Source organism: Canis lupus, chromosome 12, assembly GCF_048164855.1.
Source record: "Canis lupus baileyi chromosome 12, mCanLup2.hap1, whole genome shotgun sequence".
Classification (NCBI taxonomy): Eukaryota; Metazoa; Chordata; class Mammalia; order Carnivora; family Canidae; genus Canis; species Canis lupus.
Window position 1 is genome coordinate 40,386,303 of NC_132849.1, and position 15,553 is coordinate 40,401,855.

Below are 15,553 nucleotides of genomic sequence, written 5' to 3' on the forward strand. Positions count from 1 at the left end.
GGAGGGACCTGCCCAAACACGCATCGTCTCACCCCTGTCCACCGGGGCAGCTCTGTCTGCTGCCCAGATGTCCTTGGCAGCCGGCTGGCTGGTTCCTTCTGCCAGCTGCTTGCCCTGACTGTCCTAGCTGCTGTATTCGCCCCACAGATCACCAGATTCACATTTGATTTTCCAGCAAGGCTTCAGTTCTTGGTAAGAAAATGCCCTGAGTCACTCACTGTCAGGAGTCACTGAGAGTCTCACATTAGACTAATAAAGTACCTTTCTGATTTGTAAACCCGAGCAGGTATGTGTCGAGGAACACGGGTACAAGATGATCGGATTTACCTGGGTCTTTTCTGGTGAAGGGAGACTGTTGTTTCTGGGCCTTGCAGATTGAGCAGCCGGGCAGTGGAGCAGAGGTGGCTGCTTTCAGAATGCCAGCCATAGCCCCACTGCCATCATGATCTCCTTGGCACTAGGTAGGCTTTCTGGAACAAATTTAGGGCAACCTCTGCCTTTCCCACAATTCAGGGTGGCTATTCCACAAGGTCATGTCTGGGCATGTCTGCCAGATGTTTCCATGAGGACACTATAGGATCAGAGAATGGCTCCTCGCCCTCTGGACTGGCCTCTCTTCTTCCTGAAGGAGTCCTCTGACATCATACACCTCCACCGCCTCAACACACACACACACACACACACACGCACACACACACACACACACACAAAGGCCTTCTGATGGGCTCCTTTCTGCACATCTCAACTCTAGCACTTAATGCATTTTTCCCAGATGTAATCTTCAATGAATTCCATTAGGGTAAGGACTACATCTTGTTCATCTCTTACCTGAGTTCCCTGTGACTCAGTTGACTGATCAAGGAAATGGGCATAATGACCATAGCTACCACATAGAGTTGCTTTGGGTTCAGTCAGGTAAGGAACCAACAACCGTGGCCAGCATAGCCTGGGTACTTGAGCAACATGAGCTATGTCTGTGTTCACATCTGCATAGTTGCTGAGTTCTCAAAAGAAAAGAGGCTGTGGGGGTACCTGGGGTCACAAGACCTATGGTTAATTCCTTCCCTTATAAGGCACTTCCTAGCCAGGTGACCTTGTGTGGGTCACTGACTGCATCCATAAGGAAAAGGATAAAAATAACTTTCATGTTTCCAGTGTTCCAGTTCTATCACATTTCCCACAAGAAGGCATTACCTGGGGACATGTTATAATATGTTATAATATCCTGTGGGGCTCCCAAGTCCCCGCATATTTCCCATATAGGGTCACTCCAGCTGCTGCCTGTAGACTCATCCCTTTCAGCTATAAGACATATTTTCCTTTCTCTTCCCACTGCTCCTCCATCTCTTTATAATAGTAATAATGACACTTTATAATAATATTATTAATATTTTAAATGTATGTTGAGCTTTATGGTCTCCAGAACATATTACATCTCACATCAGTTGGAGTCCCATCCGGAACTTGTGAAGTCAGAGGTGCATAAGGTGAAGGGAGGCCCAAGGCCACCAGGCTGAGAAGCACAGGAGCCAAGACTGAGGCTTCTGACTTCCTGAGGGAATGTGGGGGACAGCTAAGGGTGCAGCCCCAGCGCCACTGTCCACCACCCTGATGAGGGCTGCCCTGAGGCCCCAGTGCCCTATGCTCTGAAAGGGGACTTGAGTCCCAACCATTCCACTTTTCAGAAGGCACCGCAGAAGTGCCAGACCATACACCAAACTGCTAGGCACTTTGCCAGGAGACCCATGGACCCACTTCCTGCCTCTGGGGAACTTCTGACATAGGCCAGGCCCCCTGGCTCAGATCCAAGTGTGATTATGTGGAAACAGCAGAACCTGGGGAGAAGTGTGTGTGGACTGACAGGCTTTTACATCATAAGTAGGGTGAAGGTGAATTTTGGGGATGGAAGCGAGGAAGATTACTTCTAGAAGTTTCCATGGCCCGGTATTATTTGCCCTGGGATTTGCTACCTTCCTCAAACTCCCTATCTCCATGCACTAATAAATCACTGGCCCTGAGATGGACCTGAATGAGGAGCACTTCCTATCTCATTTTGTCATCAATGAAAGGATCTTCTCTAAGGTATCTTTCATCTTTAATGTTCCAGAATTCTGATGGCATTGGTGTCAGGCTCTGAAAAAAAAATGCTCAAGGAGAGGACTGAAGGTACCCTCTCCCTCCCACCCCCCAGCACTTGGCCAAGCTTTCGTCCCTCTGACCATCCCTACCCAAGCCCTCTGGCCCCCTGGCCCCCTGAGCTCCCGAGGTAGCTAGGGGGCTGGGGGCTGGAAGGACACACATGGGGCACTCAGAGCCAGGCAGCAGCCTGATGGGGGTGGATGATGCGGGGAGGGAAAGAGCCACAACCCAGATCAGTGAGGGGACTTCTTTCACTTCAGGAGAGAGAAAGCAAGCCCTGAGGAATCGTTCATCCAGTGGGTCCCTGTGTATGCGTGAGACCCAGGGCCATCCCCTTTCCTTTCGGGATCCTTCAACCTTACACCTCCCATGGGGGCTCTAGCTCGGGTGCAGTTGATCTCTTTATATCCTGAATCTCCTTACTGCTACTTTTTTGTAAAATCCTGGATTTAGAAAAACAAGTTCTTAGGTTAGGGTGGATAGGAAATGGGACTCTGGAGTGAGATATCCCTACTCTGCTACCAACTGTGTGACCCTGGATAAGCTCCTGTACCCCTCTGCCTCAGTTTCCTTTTCTGTAAAACAAGAACTACTGATAATTACCTCATATGATTATGGAGAAGAGTGAGTACAGATAGATAAAGCCCTTGATGCAGTGCATGGCACCGAGGGAGCCTGTACAAGTGACAGCAGGCGCCGTGATGCCCCTCCAGCCAGGGTAGGCAGCAGTGCTGTGGCTCTCACACTTGAGCCCACATCATATCCCCTGGAGATTCCCATCCTAACTCAGGTGTCCTAACTCAATAAGGCTAGTGGGGCCCAAGTATTTACATTTGCAACAAGTCCCCGGGTGATGTAGATGCTGCTGGCCCTGGGACCACGCTTTGAGAACCAGAATCATCATTATTGCCAATACCCGGCTTCTGAAAGCAGCCACAGCGCTATGCTCAATGCTAAGCACCTCTCATGCAGCCGAGAAAGGTACTGCAAGTTCAGCACCTAAGTACCTCAGTACTGAAGCTCTGAAGCCAGCGAATAGCAGATATGGGGATAGAGTACTTGAACCCAAGTCAGCCTGACTCCAGAACAACTAACCTCAACTGTCAGCCTGCCTCAGGTCTTCATTCAACTGGTATTTATGGAGCATTTGGATAAACCCTGCCTGCATATAGCACCTCGGAGTTCACAAAGCAATTTCAAATACATTTCCTCATTTCATACGCACAAAAGCCTGTGAAGTAGGTCAAGTATTAATATCTCCTGCCTTTACAAGGAAAATGTAATTACAGATGAAAACGAAGGCTGGGAGCAGCCTGGCGGCTCGTTCAGGATTGCATAGCTAGTAGATGGTGGAGGCCACCCGGCCTCCCACGCTGCTGACATGGCCTTGCCCGCCGCCGCCTCCCAGGATGCTTTAGTGTCCTGCTTTAGTGCCCCACCGTCGGGGCCCAGTAGCGGAAAGTAGAAGGTGTAGGTAGACGCTGGCTACACAGCTACCCCTGGCAGAGAAGTGAGCTGTGTGTAAGGAGACTCCATTCTAGAATACTTCCCGGGAAGAGTACGGTCCGGGTATGCCCGTGAGGTGAGCCCTCGCTCCCATGCTGAGGCTCTAGGGACGGAGCATGGAACAGCCAACAGCCATAGTGGGAGAGAGGCTTATCCTAAGCTGGAGGAAAAGGAGGGCTGGCTTTGTGGTAGAGGGGCTGGTGAAGTGTTCTGGTGGACAAACGGGGGTGATGGAGCAGCCAGGGTCCAGGTGGTGGGAATGGCAGCGATATGCAGAGGGGAGGGCCCTGGGCCAGGCCAGGTCCCCTGGGCTAGACCTGACCTTTCTCCTCGAGCCACCCTCGGAGCCCAGAACACCTGCCCATCTCAGGCCCTCCCAATCCTGAGCCACTTTTCCTGGAGCCCCCCGCTATCACTCCAATTGCTCTGATTAGAGGAGCAAAAACAAGCCAGGTGTTACCAGGAAATGGTCTAATTAGCACTTAGTGCTGACGATTTCGGAGTTGTTTTTTTTTTTTTCTTTTTTAAACCCTGGACATTTTTTATTCGCTAATCATCTCTCAGTTCAACTAGCACAGAGCTGCACGCGATTTACCTTTTGATGTTCACAGAAGAAGAACTCTTGAATTTCAAAGAGCCGGCAGGGATTTGGGGGGAATCTCATGCAGAAGCTGCAGCCTTAATCAAACCTCATTAGAGGGTATTCTTCAAGCAGGTTTTCCTCTCTTGCTGCCTCCCTCCCCGCTTCCCTGTCTGATTAGGGGACTGGTTATTGGGTTGGTGTGTGTTTTCTTTGGGACTGTCAATTGATCCCATGTGGCGAGGGTCTCCTCCCACCACCCTCTGCCCCTCCCTGTCTCCACCTCCCAACCAAGAGCTCAGGGCTTGGAGTCAGGGTTCCTCTCCCACCTTATACTAGTTGCCATGGTGAGAATTAAGGCTTCATAAATAAAAGTAGCTCCAGGCAAAGTTCTCCTCCTAGAGAGTCTCTTCATCCTGCTTCCACAGGGTGGCTCACCTCAACGGTTCTCAGACTGGCCCTCCTGAGAGGAGAACACTCAGTGCCTCCACCAGCACCATCTGAACCCCTCCCCAACCCGCACAGGGCCACGAGCATCCCATGGTGGGCGGGGTGGCCCTGGAACGTGTCTGAGGAACTGTGTGGTTTGGGATGTTCAGAGGTTGATTATGGCCTGAAACCCCCAGAGGAACATGGAAACCCAGCCTTGCCTTATGAGTACAGATCCACAGCATAGGCTGACATGTGAAGTCAATCCCAGAATCATTACTGCCGCACAAAAATAGTGGTAATTGCCACTTCAAGCTAGACATGGTGCTGAATGTTCTAGAAACATTTTCTCTCCAATCCTCCCAACGGCCAAGTGAGGTAGATACTACTGTTCTTATTCCTGTTGTGCAGATGGGGCTACTCACTACACAGAGTGGTAGAGCCACTTGCCCAGGATCCCACAGCTTGTAGCAAGTAGCTCCTCGACTGCCAACTTCTGGCAGGTAGAACAGGCCTTCCCTTTGGTCCTCGTAGAACCTAAGCATATAGTAGGTGTGCAGTACACACCCCTGGAGGGACTGATGGGCCACAGCTCTGGGCTGGCCTCTGGTGACACAGAGAGTACTGACAAGGACCCTGCCCCCAGAGATAGGACCATCTAAAGGGGCCGGCAAAACCAGCCCTCAGAGTCCAGCATGGAGAAGGCCGCAGGATAGTGCTCACTGAGTAGCTGGGAAGCTGTTAGGGAGTAAATGTGTTGAACTGGTGGCAGAGGAAGGGTGTTTCATGGCATCAGGGGTGACCAGGCTCTTGGTTATGAGCAAGCAAGATGCCACCAAATCAGGGCCTAAAGCATGAGGAGGCTGGGAACAGGGGCCGTGTCCAGATTGTGAAGAGGATGCTGAGGGTTTGAGTGTAGACAGTGGCGAGCCACTGTGACGTTTTGTCAACTTATTTGTTTGCATGAGTGAGGAAAGTCACACTTTCCAGAGATCAGACCTAGGCTCCAGAAAGCTCCCTCTTAAGGCCCTGAGAGGATGGCCTGGACAGGTCAAGGCAGCTGCAAAAAATGAGGCAAAAGTTGAGCTTCTATCTTATACAGAGGTATAAGAGTTGGACACGGTTTGAGGGACCTTTTCTAGTAGAACCAGGAGGTCTTGGTCACTGATTGGATACGGGGCTTTTGGGTGGCAGCGAGGGAGGGCAGTCATTGAGGATGACTCCTGGGTTCCTGTCTCGGTGCCAAGTGCATGGGTGGCATTCCCTAGGAGAAAGCGGGGTCATATCCCAGGGGCTCCCAGGTGAGTAGTGTGACGGTGCAAGCCCTTTGGTTGCTCTGAGTTTTCATTCCTCAAATGAGATGGTGTCTAAAGCTCCGGTTAACACATACGTTTGCCACTAGAAGTCTTAATTATCTCCCCTCCTTCCACCTCACAGCGTATTAAATCGCACACCTATGAATCTGATCCAGGAAATCATATTAGTGGATGACTTCAGCAATGACCGTAAGTATCTTGGCCCCCTGGCTCTGTGGGTACAAGTTTCTGTTCCCAGACCCCGAGTAACAGGCAGGGGCAGTCCACTGGTTCTCCAGGGATGGAGGAAAGCCTGGGTTTGTAGCAGATATGGAAGCCTTGGAGTGTCCATGAGGGGCTCGAGAGGGAGATAAGCCTTATATTTTAAAAAACAATTTCTTGGGGCGCCTGGGTGGCTCAATCGGTTAAGTGTCCTTCAGCTCAGGTCATGATCTCGGGGTCTTGGGATTGAGCCCCACATCAGGCTCCCTTTCCAGTAGGGAATCTGCTTCTCCCTCTCTCTGCGCATGTGTGCTCGCTCACTCTGTCTCTGTCAAAACAAATATTAAATAAAATCTTAAAAAAAAAAAAAACAGAAATACCCCCAAATTTCTTGGATTCTCTGCCGTGAGTCTTTGAGGACCTATGCAGTAAATTTAGTAGATCCTTGATTGGGTTGGGGGGGGGGTGTGTGTGCACACACACGTATGTCACTGCCCCCTAACCAACGTTCTTGGACATGGAAACCTTCAGAGGATTGACCCTGGGACCCAGAGCTCAGAGCAATTTGTATCACTAGAGGTTCCTGACTTGTATCTGGGGTAATCTGCTAGTCTGAGCCGAGTCTGAAACACCCTCTCCTTTCATTCCTGCACGAGGGCTGGGTGGACTCTGGGGGGGTGCCATTGGGACATCCCATCACCTGGCCATGCCCAGTGAGTAGCTGCCTTCTGACCATCCAGCCAATGGGCACTTTTTCCTAGCTACCCTATTAAAGAACCACATCTCCTTTCCCCAAGAAGAGCATATAGGTGTCTTCAGATGTGTGTGTGTTAAGTTTGACGGACGTGACAACTGTAGAAGCATCCTCAGATGTCAAGTGTTGGTAGTACTGACTCCTCTGAGAGCCATCATCCCAGCAGCCTGGGTACAGTTCCAGTCAGGACCAACTCTTCCCAGTGACAAACCAGGGGGAGCAGGCAATGGCCCTGGGGACAGTTGCAAGCCCTAGGAGAAGAGTCTGTCCCCACCAGTGCTGATGCTGAAAAGTAGGCATAGGAGCCACTACCACCCCAAAGTCTGCTATAGGATGGCTGTAACCCACACCCATGGCATAGCCTCAGAACCCTGGAAGTAACGCCTAAGTGAGCTGTGCACCGGGTCCAGAGTACTAAGGTAAGACTCTGAGTACTGAAACTCGGTGATCTCCCTTCCCTAGAGAGGAAGGAGTGGGAGGTGGCCTGGCACTGAAGCTGGAGAAGCATAGACTGCTGGATTGACTCAGAAGTGGAACAGCTTTGTGAAGCCAGACTGCCCAGCTTCAAACCCAAGACTTGTCACTTATGCACTGGCTATGTACCTCTGCCAGAGGTTAACTTCCATGTGCCTCAGTTTCCCTGATGTACAGTGGAGATCATTATAATTATATGGCTTATGTAAGGATTTAGAAGTGTTAACACATTCAAAGTGCTGGAACAGTACCAGGCCCAGAGGGAGCCTCTGTGTCTTTGCTATCACTCTGTAGAGTCCAGAGCCAAAGAGAGGCTAAGGCTGGTAAACCAGTGAAGCAAAGCCAACATGGTGGTGTCACAATATAGAGTTTAGAGGATTGATAAATTAAGCAAGTGACAGGGCAAGCAGGCAAGCCAGAGGATGGTGTGTGTGTTAAGGATGCTTAAGATGCACCTCCTGCCCATCCTGGCACATTCCCCCGAACAGTGGAAAGTTAAGCCAGCTCTGTGTGATGGGATACACTGGACAGATCACTTAACATATAAAGTCCCTAGTTATCAAAAGTCCATGATCAGAAAGGAAACTCTGAAATCCATCTCATCCATTGTGTGGTCTCCCAGCAGTTTTTGCTAGACCCCACTAGAGTGAGCAGGACTCTGTCTCATGTTTTTAATTGTCTGTGAAAAAGGAGAAGAGTCTCCAGGTGACCATACCAAGAATTCCCATCTGGAAGTGTGTCCTAGTAAGCGCACAGGTGCTGCTGTGTGACTGATCTGCTTCAAAGAGGCCACCTTGGGGCGCCTAGGTGGCTCAGTGGTTGAGCGTCTGCCTTTGGCTCAGATTGTGATCTGGGGGTCCCGGGATCAAGTTCTGTCATCAGGCTCCCAGGAGGGAGCCTGCTTCTTCCTCTGCCTATGTCTCTGCCTCTCTATGTCTCTCATAAATAAATAAAGAAAATTTTTGGAAAAAAAAGAAAGGCCCCCTTGAGGCCACTTGGCATAGACTGGGCCTCGTATCTCAATAGAAGTGGTCAGTCTACCTTGTCCAAAACCCACAACCACCCCTGGAGTCAGGACAGGGCTCTGCAGTTGGGGGTGGGGACAGCAAGCTGGGCTGTCTCACCTACTCTTCCGGTTCACGTCCATCCCGGGGTGCTCATGCCACATAACCTTTTATCTTCACAGCTGACGACTGCTTGCAGCTCATCAAGTTGCCCAAGGTGAAGTGTATACGCAATAGTGAGCGGCAAGGTAGGTCTGTGCAGGGCGGCAGGCCCCTGGGGCGTAAGTGGGGGGGGGGGCGGATTGAGGGTACGTGTGTGAGCATCTGGGTGCGTGTTTAGTGTGTAGGGAATGTCCTATGGCTCCTCCATGAGCTCTCTGGGAGATGGAAGGACAGGGGCACAGCCTTGTCTGTTTGTCCCTACCACAGGTCTTGTCCGGTCCCGGATCCGGGGCGCTAATGTCGCCAAGGGCACCACTCTGACTTTCCTGGACAGTCACTGCGAGGTGAACAGGGACTGGCTCCAGCCCCTGCTGCACAGAGTCAAAGAGGTGAGTGGGGCAGACTGTGGGTCAGGGTGCTGCGTCCCCACCTCCTCTCAGCTCTCTCAAGCCAGTATTTCACGTATGCCCCCCGGGACCCTCTGGGAGGGAGCATGGCACTGATTCTATCCCCATGTTAAAGATGGAGAAACTGAGGTAGAGCAGCCTGCCCACAGTCACAACGCAGGCAGTGGTGGGGCAAGGCCAGGGACCTGTTCTTTGTATCACACTGTCACCGCAGTAGGCCTGTGAGTGGGGCTTCTGGCAGCAGCTGATACATGGTGCGTGCAGAACTATTTCTGCCAGACAATAGAAGATTCCAGAAAGGGAGCCCTGATGAGTGCCATTTGTGACAAGGAGGCAGCGGAGTTAACTGGGCCTTGTCACCCAATTCCTGAGGCTTTTGTCATTACCTCCACCCATGCATCACCCTTGCCCAGAGGCCAAGGCAGGTTGGCAGGATGCGAAGAAACCTAAATTCCTTGCCTCTGCCTACCCTTGAATTGCTCTGGAATTCTGTATGCTTTCTCTCTCCATGTCTCAGTTACTCCTTTTGAAAGTGAAAAAACCTTTCTCTGATGTTCCCACTGTTACTTTATATTCCGCAAAGACCATCCTCCCTGGTCCTGACCTGCAGACGGCACTGTGCCTTTGTGCAGGTCCCACCCTCCCTGAGTTACGGATGGACTCGCACGGCTGCTACGAGGTCGGGTATTTTTCACATGCCCATTTCTCAGACAAGGACACAGAGTCGGGGGAGTGGTGGGACTTGGGCTGGTTTTCCTTGGCTGGCACCACCCGCACCAGGGCCCCCACACCATCTCCCCTGTGCTGTGGTGATCTCCTTCTCCCCTTTTTTCCTTTGTGGTAGCCACTCTGCTCCTACCCACTAATGGCTGTGTTGAGGATGAAAGAATCAGTATATATGAACTGCTCAGAGAAGTGGGAAATCCTTCCTGACTTTGTTCATCCTGATGAGAGACATCAGTGGGTTTGCAGGGCTCTCGCACATGGGCCCAGACGTTCATACCCATCCTGTGACCGCTGCCCTGAGATTGAGGGATGCTTAATGCTGTTTAGGAAAATGCTCTCTCTCCCTCTTTCTGGCACAATCCAGGTGAAGAGGTCTGCATTGAGGAATAGTAGGTTATGAACAGACTGTTTAGTTGAAGGGCTTGGGACTGTTTAGTTGTAAGGACCTGGCCTAGAGGCCCTTACAAATCCTCCCCTCACTGTCCCAGAGAGGAGGGGGTTGGGGGTGGGGCTGAATGTGCCAACCCTCTATCAGGTGGTTTGTCCACTGCCCCCCCCACCCCCGTGAGCAGTCACCTCATTAGCATAAACTCAGGTTGGGTGAAAGGATTACTGTATATAACAAAGATGCCCCCCCCACCCTCCCCCCCGTCACCATGGAAACTGAGGAAATCCCAAGGTTTTTAGAAGCTCTTGTGCAGTGGATCAGGAACAAAGGCCAGGTGTATATTTCTTCTTATATCACAACATCACAGTATATACCATATTTTTAATTAATCTTTTAATTTTAATTCCACTATAGTTAATCTACAGAGTTAGGTTCAGGCGTACAATATAGTGATTCAACAATTCTGCGTATTACTCATCGCAACAAGTGTACTCTTTTAATTCCCTTCACCTGTTTACCCATCCGCCTCCCACTTCCCCTCTGGAAATCATCTGTTCATTCCCTGTGATTAAGAGTCTGTTTCTTGGTTTCTATCTCTCTTTTTTTTTTTTTCCTTTGCTCATTTGTTTTATTTTTTAAATTCCACATATGAGTGAAATCATATGGCATTTGTTTTTCTCTGACTGATGTATTTCATTTAGCATTAAACCCTCTGGATCCATCCATGTTGTTGCAAATGGCAAGATTTCATTCTTTTTATGGCTGAGTAATATTCCTCTTTATCCATTCATCAGTCGATAGACACTTGGCAGCTTCCATGGTTTGGCTATTGTAAATAATGCTGCAATAAACATAGGAGTGCATATATCCCTTTGAATTAACATTTTTGTATTTTGGGGGTAAACACGTAGTAGTGTGATTACTGGATCATAGGGTAGTTCTATTTCTAACTTCTCAAGGAACCTCCATACTTTGCACAGTGGCTGTACCAGTTTGCATTCCCACCAACAGTGCAAGAGGGTTCCTATTTCTCCACATCCTCTCCAACAATTGTTTCTTGCGCTGTTTATTTTAGCCATTCTCATAGCTGTGAGGTGGTAACTCATTGTGGTTTTGATTTGCATTTGCCTGATGATGAGTGATGTTGAGCATCTTTTCATGTGTCTGTTGGCCATCTGTATGTCTTTGGAGAAATGTCTGTTCAGGTCCTCTGCCCATTTTTTAATTGGGGTTTTTTGGGTTTTTTTCTTTTTTTTTGGTTTGAGTTTTAGAAGTTCTTTATATATTTTGGACACTAACCCTTTATTAGATATGTCATTTACAAATATCTTCTCCCATTCTGTAGTTTGTCTTTTAGCCGTGTTGATTGTTTTCTTTGCTGTGCAGAAGCTTTTTATTTTGATGTAGTTCCAATAGTTTATTTTGGCTTTTGCTTCCCTTGCCTCAGGAGACCGATCTAGAAAAAAATTGCTGTGTCCGATATCAGAGAAATTACTGTCTGAACACCACATTCTGTTTATCCATTCCTCTGCTAAAAGATATTTTGGGTTGTTTCCACCTTTTTTACTATTGAGAATAGCGCTGCTGCAAACATTAGTATGTAAGTTTGAGTACCTGCTTCCAATTCTCTGGGGTGCATACCAATGAGTGGAATGACAGGGTCATGTGGCAATTCAGTGTTTGACCTGTGGGAACCCCCAGGCTGATGGAGCCCTGCAGGATATGTTGGGGGGCCTTGCTTTCAGACAGCCTTAAAGAACCCTTTCCACCCCAGTGCCTTGGAGGCTGTCACAGAAGCCCTCTCTGAAAATTGCTCTCATTTCTGCCCCCCTGGCCAGCTTCACCTGCAGATCAGAGAAGATTTCATCTCCTCCTTCTTGCATGGGAGTGCTCCTTACAGCCCCGTGCTCCTATGGGAGTCATTTGGCCCTAGGGTAGAGCTCACCCTTCCAGGCCGAGATCCCAGTCCTCACCACTGTCTGACCTAAAGCTCAGTAGCAGAGGGCTGGTCAGACAGACCCAGGGTTGTGGTCCAGCTCTGCCCCTTGCAGGGGAGACAGCAGCCTCCATGGGCTGCAAAGGTTTTTACAAGACCCTGATTCCTATTGATGGCATGTTTCCCTGAGACATCCCCTTCAGGACAGGGATGTGGGCGTGTGTTGGCCTCTGTTAACACATGTCTTTGTGTCTTGTCTCCGAGTAGAACGTGATTTGATCTTGTGAGTGGAAGTAGAAATTTTAAGCTGTAATTGGAGTTTGGGATTTTCAAAAATAGAAAGAGATAAGAAAGAGCTGGGTTGGAGCTGTCAGAAGCCGTCCTCAGCTGGTCTCATCCACATGGAACCCTCTCAGTGTCCCGTTTCTTCCCTTCAGTTACGTGATGATACTTGAAACAAGCACCAGGTTGGTTTTAATTTTTTTAACAGAGGCCTCTTTTTTTCCCCCACTCCTTATCTACATATTTCTTTAGTTGGAAAAAAGATTTTAAGAAATTTCAATCCCAGTAGCATTTGGTAAATTTATATAAATAATGGCTTACATATGCTTCAAAGCCTTTCACACGCCTCCCTCCCTTATTCCATCCAAAAGCCCTGTTAGGAAGGCAAGACAGTTTGGCAAATAATAATTTGTCTTCACTTTATAGATGAAGAGACAGATCCTCAGTGTGTGTTGGTGTGTTTAAGGTGACATGTATTCTAGATGACAGAACCAGAACTAGAACGTAGATCTCCCGTCACCTCCTCGAGGACCCCTCCTTCTCCTTCACCCCTCCCTCTAGGCTGCCGTAGAGGCCCCATCATAATCCTCTATCCCCTGTCCCACACCTTCCCTAGACTGTGAGGCCTTACTCATCTTTGTACCCGCCACACTTCTGAAACTATAAGAGGTGCTCATTAAAGCTGGTTGACCAAATGAGTGAATTATTTTCTTAGGAGGTTTTTTTAAAGAAAATTACTATTATTTTTTTATTATTTTTTTAGGGGGGTTAGAGAGGCAGAGGGAGAGGAAAAGAGAGAATCTTAAGCAGGCTCCATGCCCAGCACAGAGCCCAATTCAGAGCTTGATCTCACAACCCTGAGATCATGACCTGAGCCGAAATCAAGAGTAGGGCGCTAAACCAACTGAGCCACCCAAGCACCCATCTCCTGGAGTTTTTTGAGTGCCTGTTCACAGTGTGGTTTTAATGATATGAATGGGTAGAGAAAGGAGGGGTATACTGCAGGGATGATTGATGGCCACTGGCTGGTGCATGCAGCCTCTGTCATTGCTGCCAGTGGGGCAGGGCTGGAGCTCAGATTTGTGTTGGGGAGGAGAGGAGAGGGGATGCAGTCCTGGGTCTGTCAGGGATTACTCCAGCTGTCTGAGTCAGCCTACCTCTGGGCCTAGCCTTAAAGACCACCCCCCTGGAGCACTGGGTATGGTACTCCACACCAAAGAGACCCAGGTGGGTCTGGGTATCTTTATGGAGAGTCAGTCCCTCTATCCCCGAACCTGCAGGAGGAGAGGTCATCTTTCTCAGCTGTAACTGGCCCACCTGCTTTGCTGCCAGCCACTGACATAGTGCCCTCAGAGGGAGCTCAGTGACAGTCTTTTCAGCCAGCGCAATGGAACACCAGGCTGAGGGCTGTAGGAGTAGAGCAGTTACGGACTTCCTAGTCACTCACAGAGGTTTGTGTCCTGGCCTTAAGGGTTATGTATATAAAGTCTCCTGCAGCTTCTTTTTAAGGTCCTGGTTCCATACAGCACTTAGCCCCAAACATCCCTCGTTGCCTATGTGGTCTCCCTGCCTCTAAGCCGACACTACACATGAACCGTGACAGGAATAATAGAAGGGCAGAAGCCCTCAGAACTTACAAGGAGAGTCCTTGGGTGGCTTCTGGGGAAGACTGTGGCCGAGATAAGCAACCAGCATTTTGCTTTGTCTTTCAGTTTCCAAATATTGAGGAGAGATTTTTTTAAAAATTAGGATTACATTTCAGGGGTCCCCAAGACCACCCCCAGTTTCAATAATTCACTAGAAGGACTTGGAACTTAGCAAAGCTGTTACATTCATGATTACTGTTTAGGATAACAAATGGAAACAGGTGAAAATCAGCTGGAAATAGGGGAAAGTGCATAGAGAGGGTTTTAGGCAGAAGCTTCCAGTGGACCAGCCCCAGTGGGGCTGTACAGATAGCCCTTACTTCTCCCAGCAAGGACGTACAACAACACGCACAGAGCACTGAGAAACAGGGAAGCCCACCCTAGCCTTGGTGTCTGGGCTTTGTGCTGCTGGTCAGCCACGTCTGTGTGACTGACCCCCCATGGTCTCCACGCTCCTCCAGAGGTCAGACGGAGCTGGTACAAGCCCAAGGCCCTTGCTGTAAGTCACGCTGTTAGCATAGACTATCTGGCATATCCCAAGACTCCCAGGTAAACAGAGACACTCTTAGAAACAGGACATTGTGCAGGCTTAGACGTTGCTGCCCAGAAGCCAGGCAAGAGCCAAACATATTTGTGGGCAAGATTAATCCTTTACCATACAAGGGTCTACATCAGGACTCAGTGAAGCTACAGAGACCTAAAAACTCAACAAGCAAAGGCGAAATGAGAACTGTGTCGGATTCACAGAAGAAGTTCAGTCTCTGAACTTCTGAGAACATGTCAGAATTCAAGTCACAGGAATATCTTTGGGGTTGTGTCCATGGGTAGGTATTGGTGTGGATGGCTAGGAGTGTGCATGCAGTGTGCCCCGCCCCCCAACACACACACACACACACACACACACACACACATACACACAGATTCAGGATGACAGTGCCTGAGGAGAAGAGCCTGGAGAGCTGTGGCAGCTGGGCAGGTGCCGTGTTGACTGCGGAAGAAGCATCTGTGCACGTCCCAGAGGTAGAAGCAATGCATTGAAAATGAGCATTTCTTTCCACATGGGCCACTTGGCTTCCAAGGTACCTTGTCACTGTCAGGATGAGTCACATGTGGAAGCTGAGGGCCAAATGAAGTCTGTGAACATAAAAGCAGGCACCCGGTGAGTCTGAGCTTAAAATAAGAAGACAGCCTCATTTGGGAGAGAGATTGAACCAGGAAATGAAATGGCTGCAAGGAGAAACAGGCTCCGGCCTATGCCAGCCAGGGAGATAGGTGTGGAGGATTGCAAAAGTGGCCCTGCCTGATTTCCCCACACCTGCTGGTCCTCCTAGGCTGCCTGATTCCTGCTTGGCTGTGGAGTGTTCTTTCCACTGCCCCAGTCCCTCCTCCTGCAAGCCAGGTACAGGGTGTTCTACCCAGAGTGTGGAAGACTTTCAAAATCTGTGCAATGCCTTGACAGCCCCCAAGCATGGTGACTATGTCTTACATATTTTGAAAACATTTCCTGGGTGACTTTGATGTGTGGACAGGGTGGCCTGAGGGATGTAGCAAGTGATGAAGCTGGAGAGTGAGATACCGGCCTATTGTGGATGGTCTTGAATGC

The 15,553-nt window shown here is 49.5% G+C and overlaps 1 protein-coding gene across 2 annotated transcripts in view; it reads left to right on the forward strand.

Annotated features, from left to right (window-relative positions):
• The window catches only part of GALNT14 (polypeptide N-acetylgalactosaminyltransferase 14), a 205,479-nt gene that overhangs the window by 157,000 nt on the left and 32,926 nt on the right, over window positions 1-15,553 (forward strand). For both annotated transcript variants that reach the window (XM_072770627.1, XM_072770626.1), the window contains exons 4-6: window positions 6,092-6,159; window positions 8,586-8,651; window positions 8,833-8,954. In XM_072770627.1, the coding sequence (XP_072626728.1) occupies window positions 6,092-6,159; window positions 8,586-8,651; window positions 8,833-8,954 (256 nt within the window). The remainder of the gene's footprint in view (window positions 1-6,091; window positions 6,160-8,585; window positions 8,652-8,832; window positions 8,955-15,553) is intronic.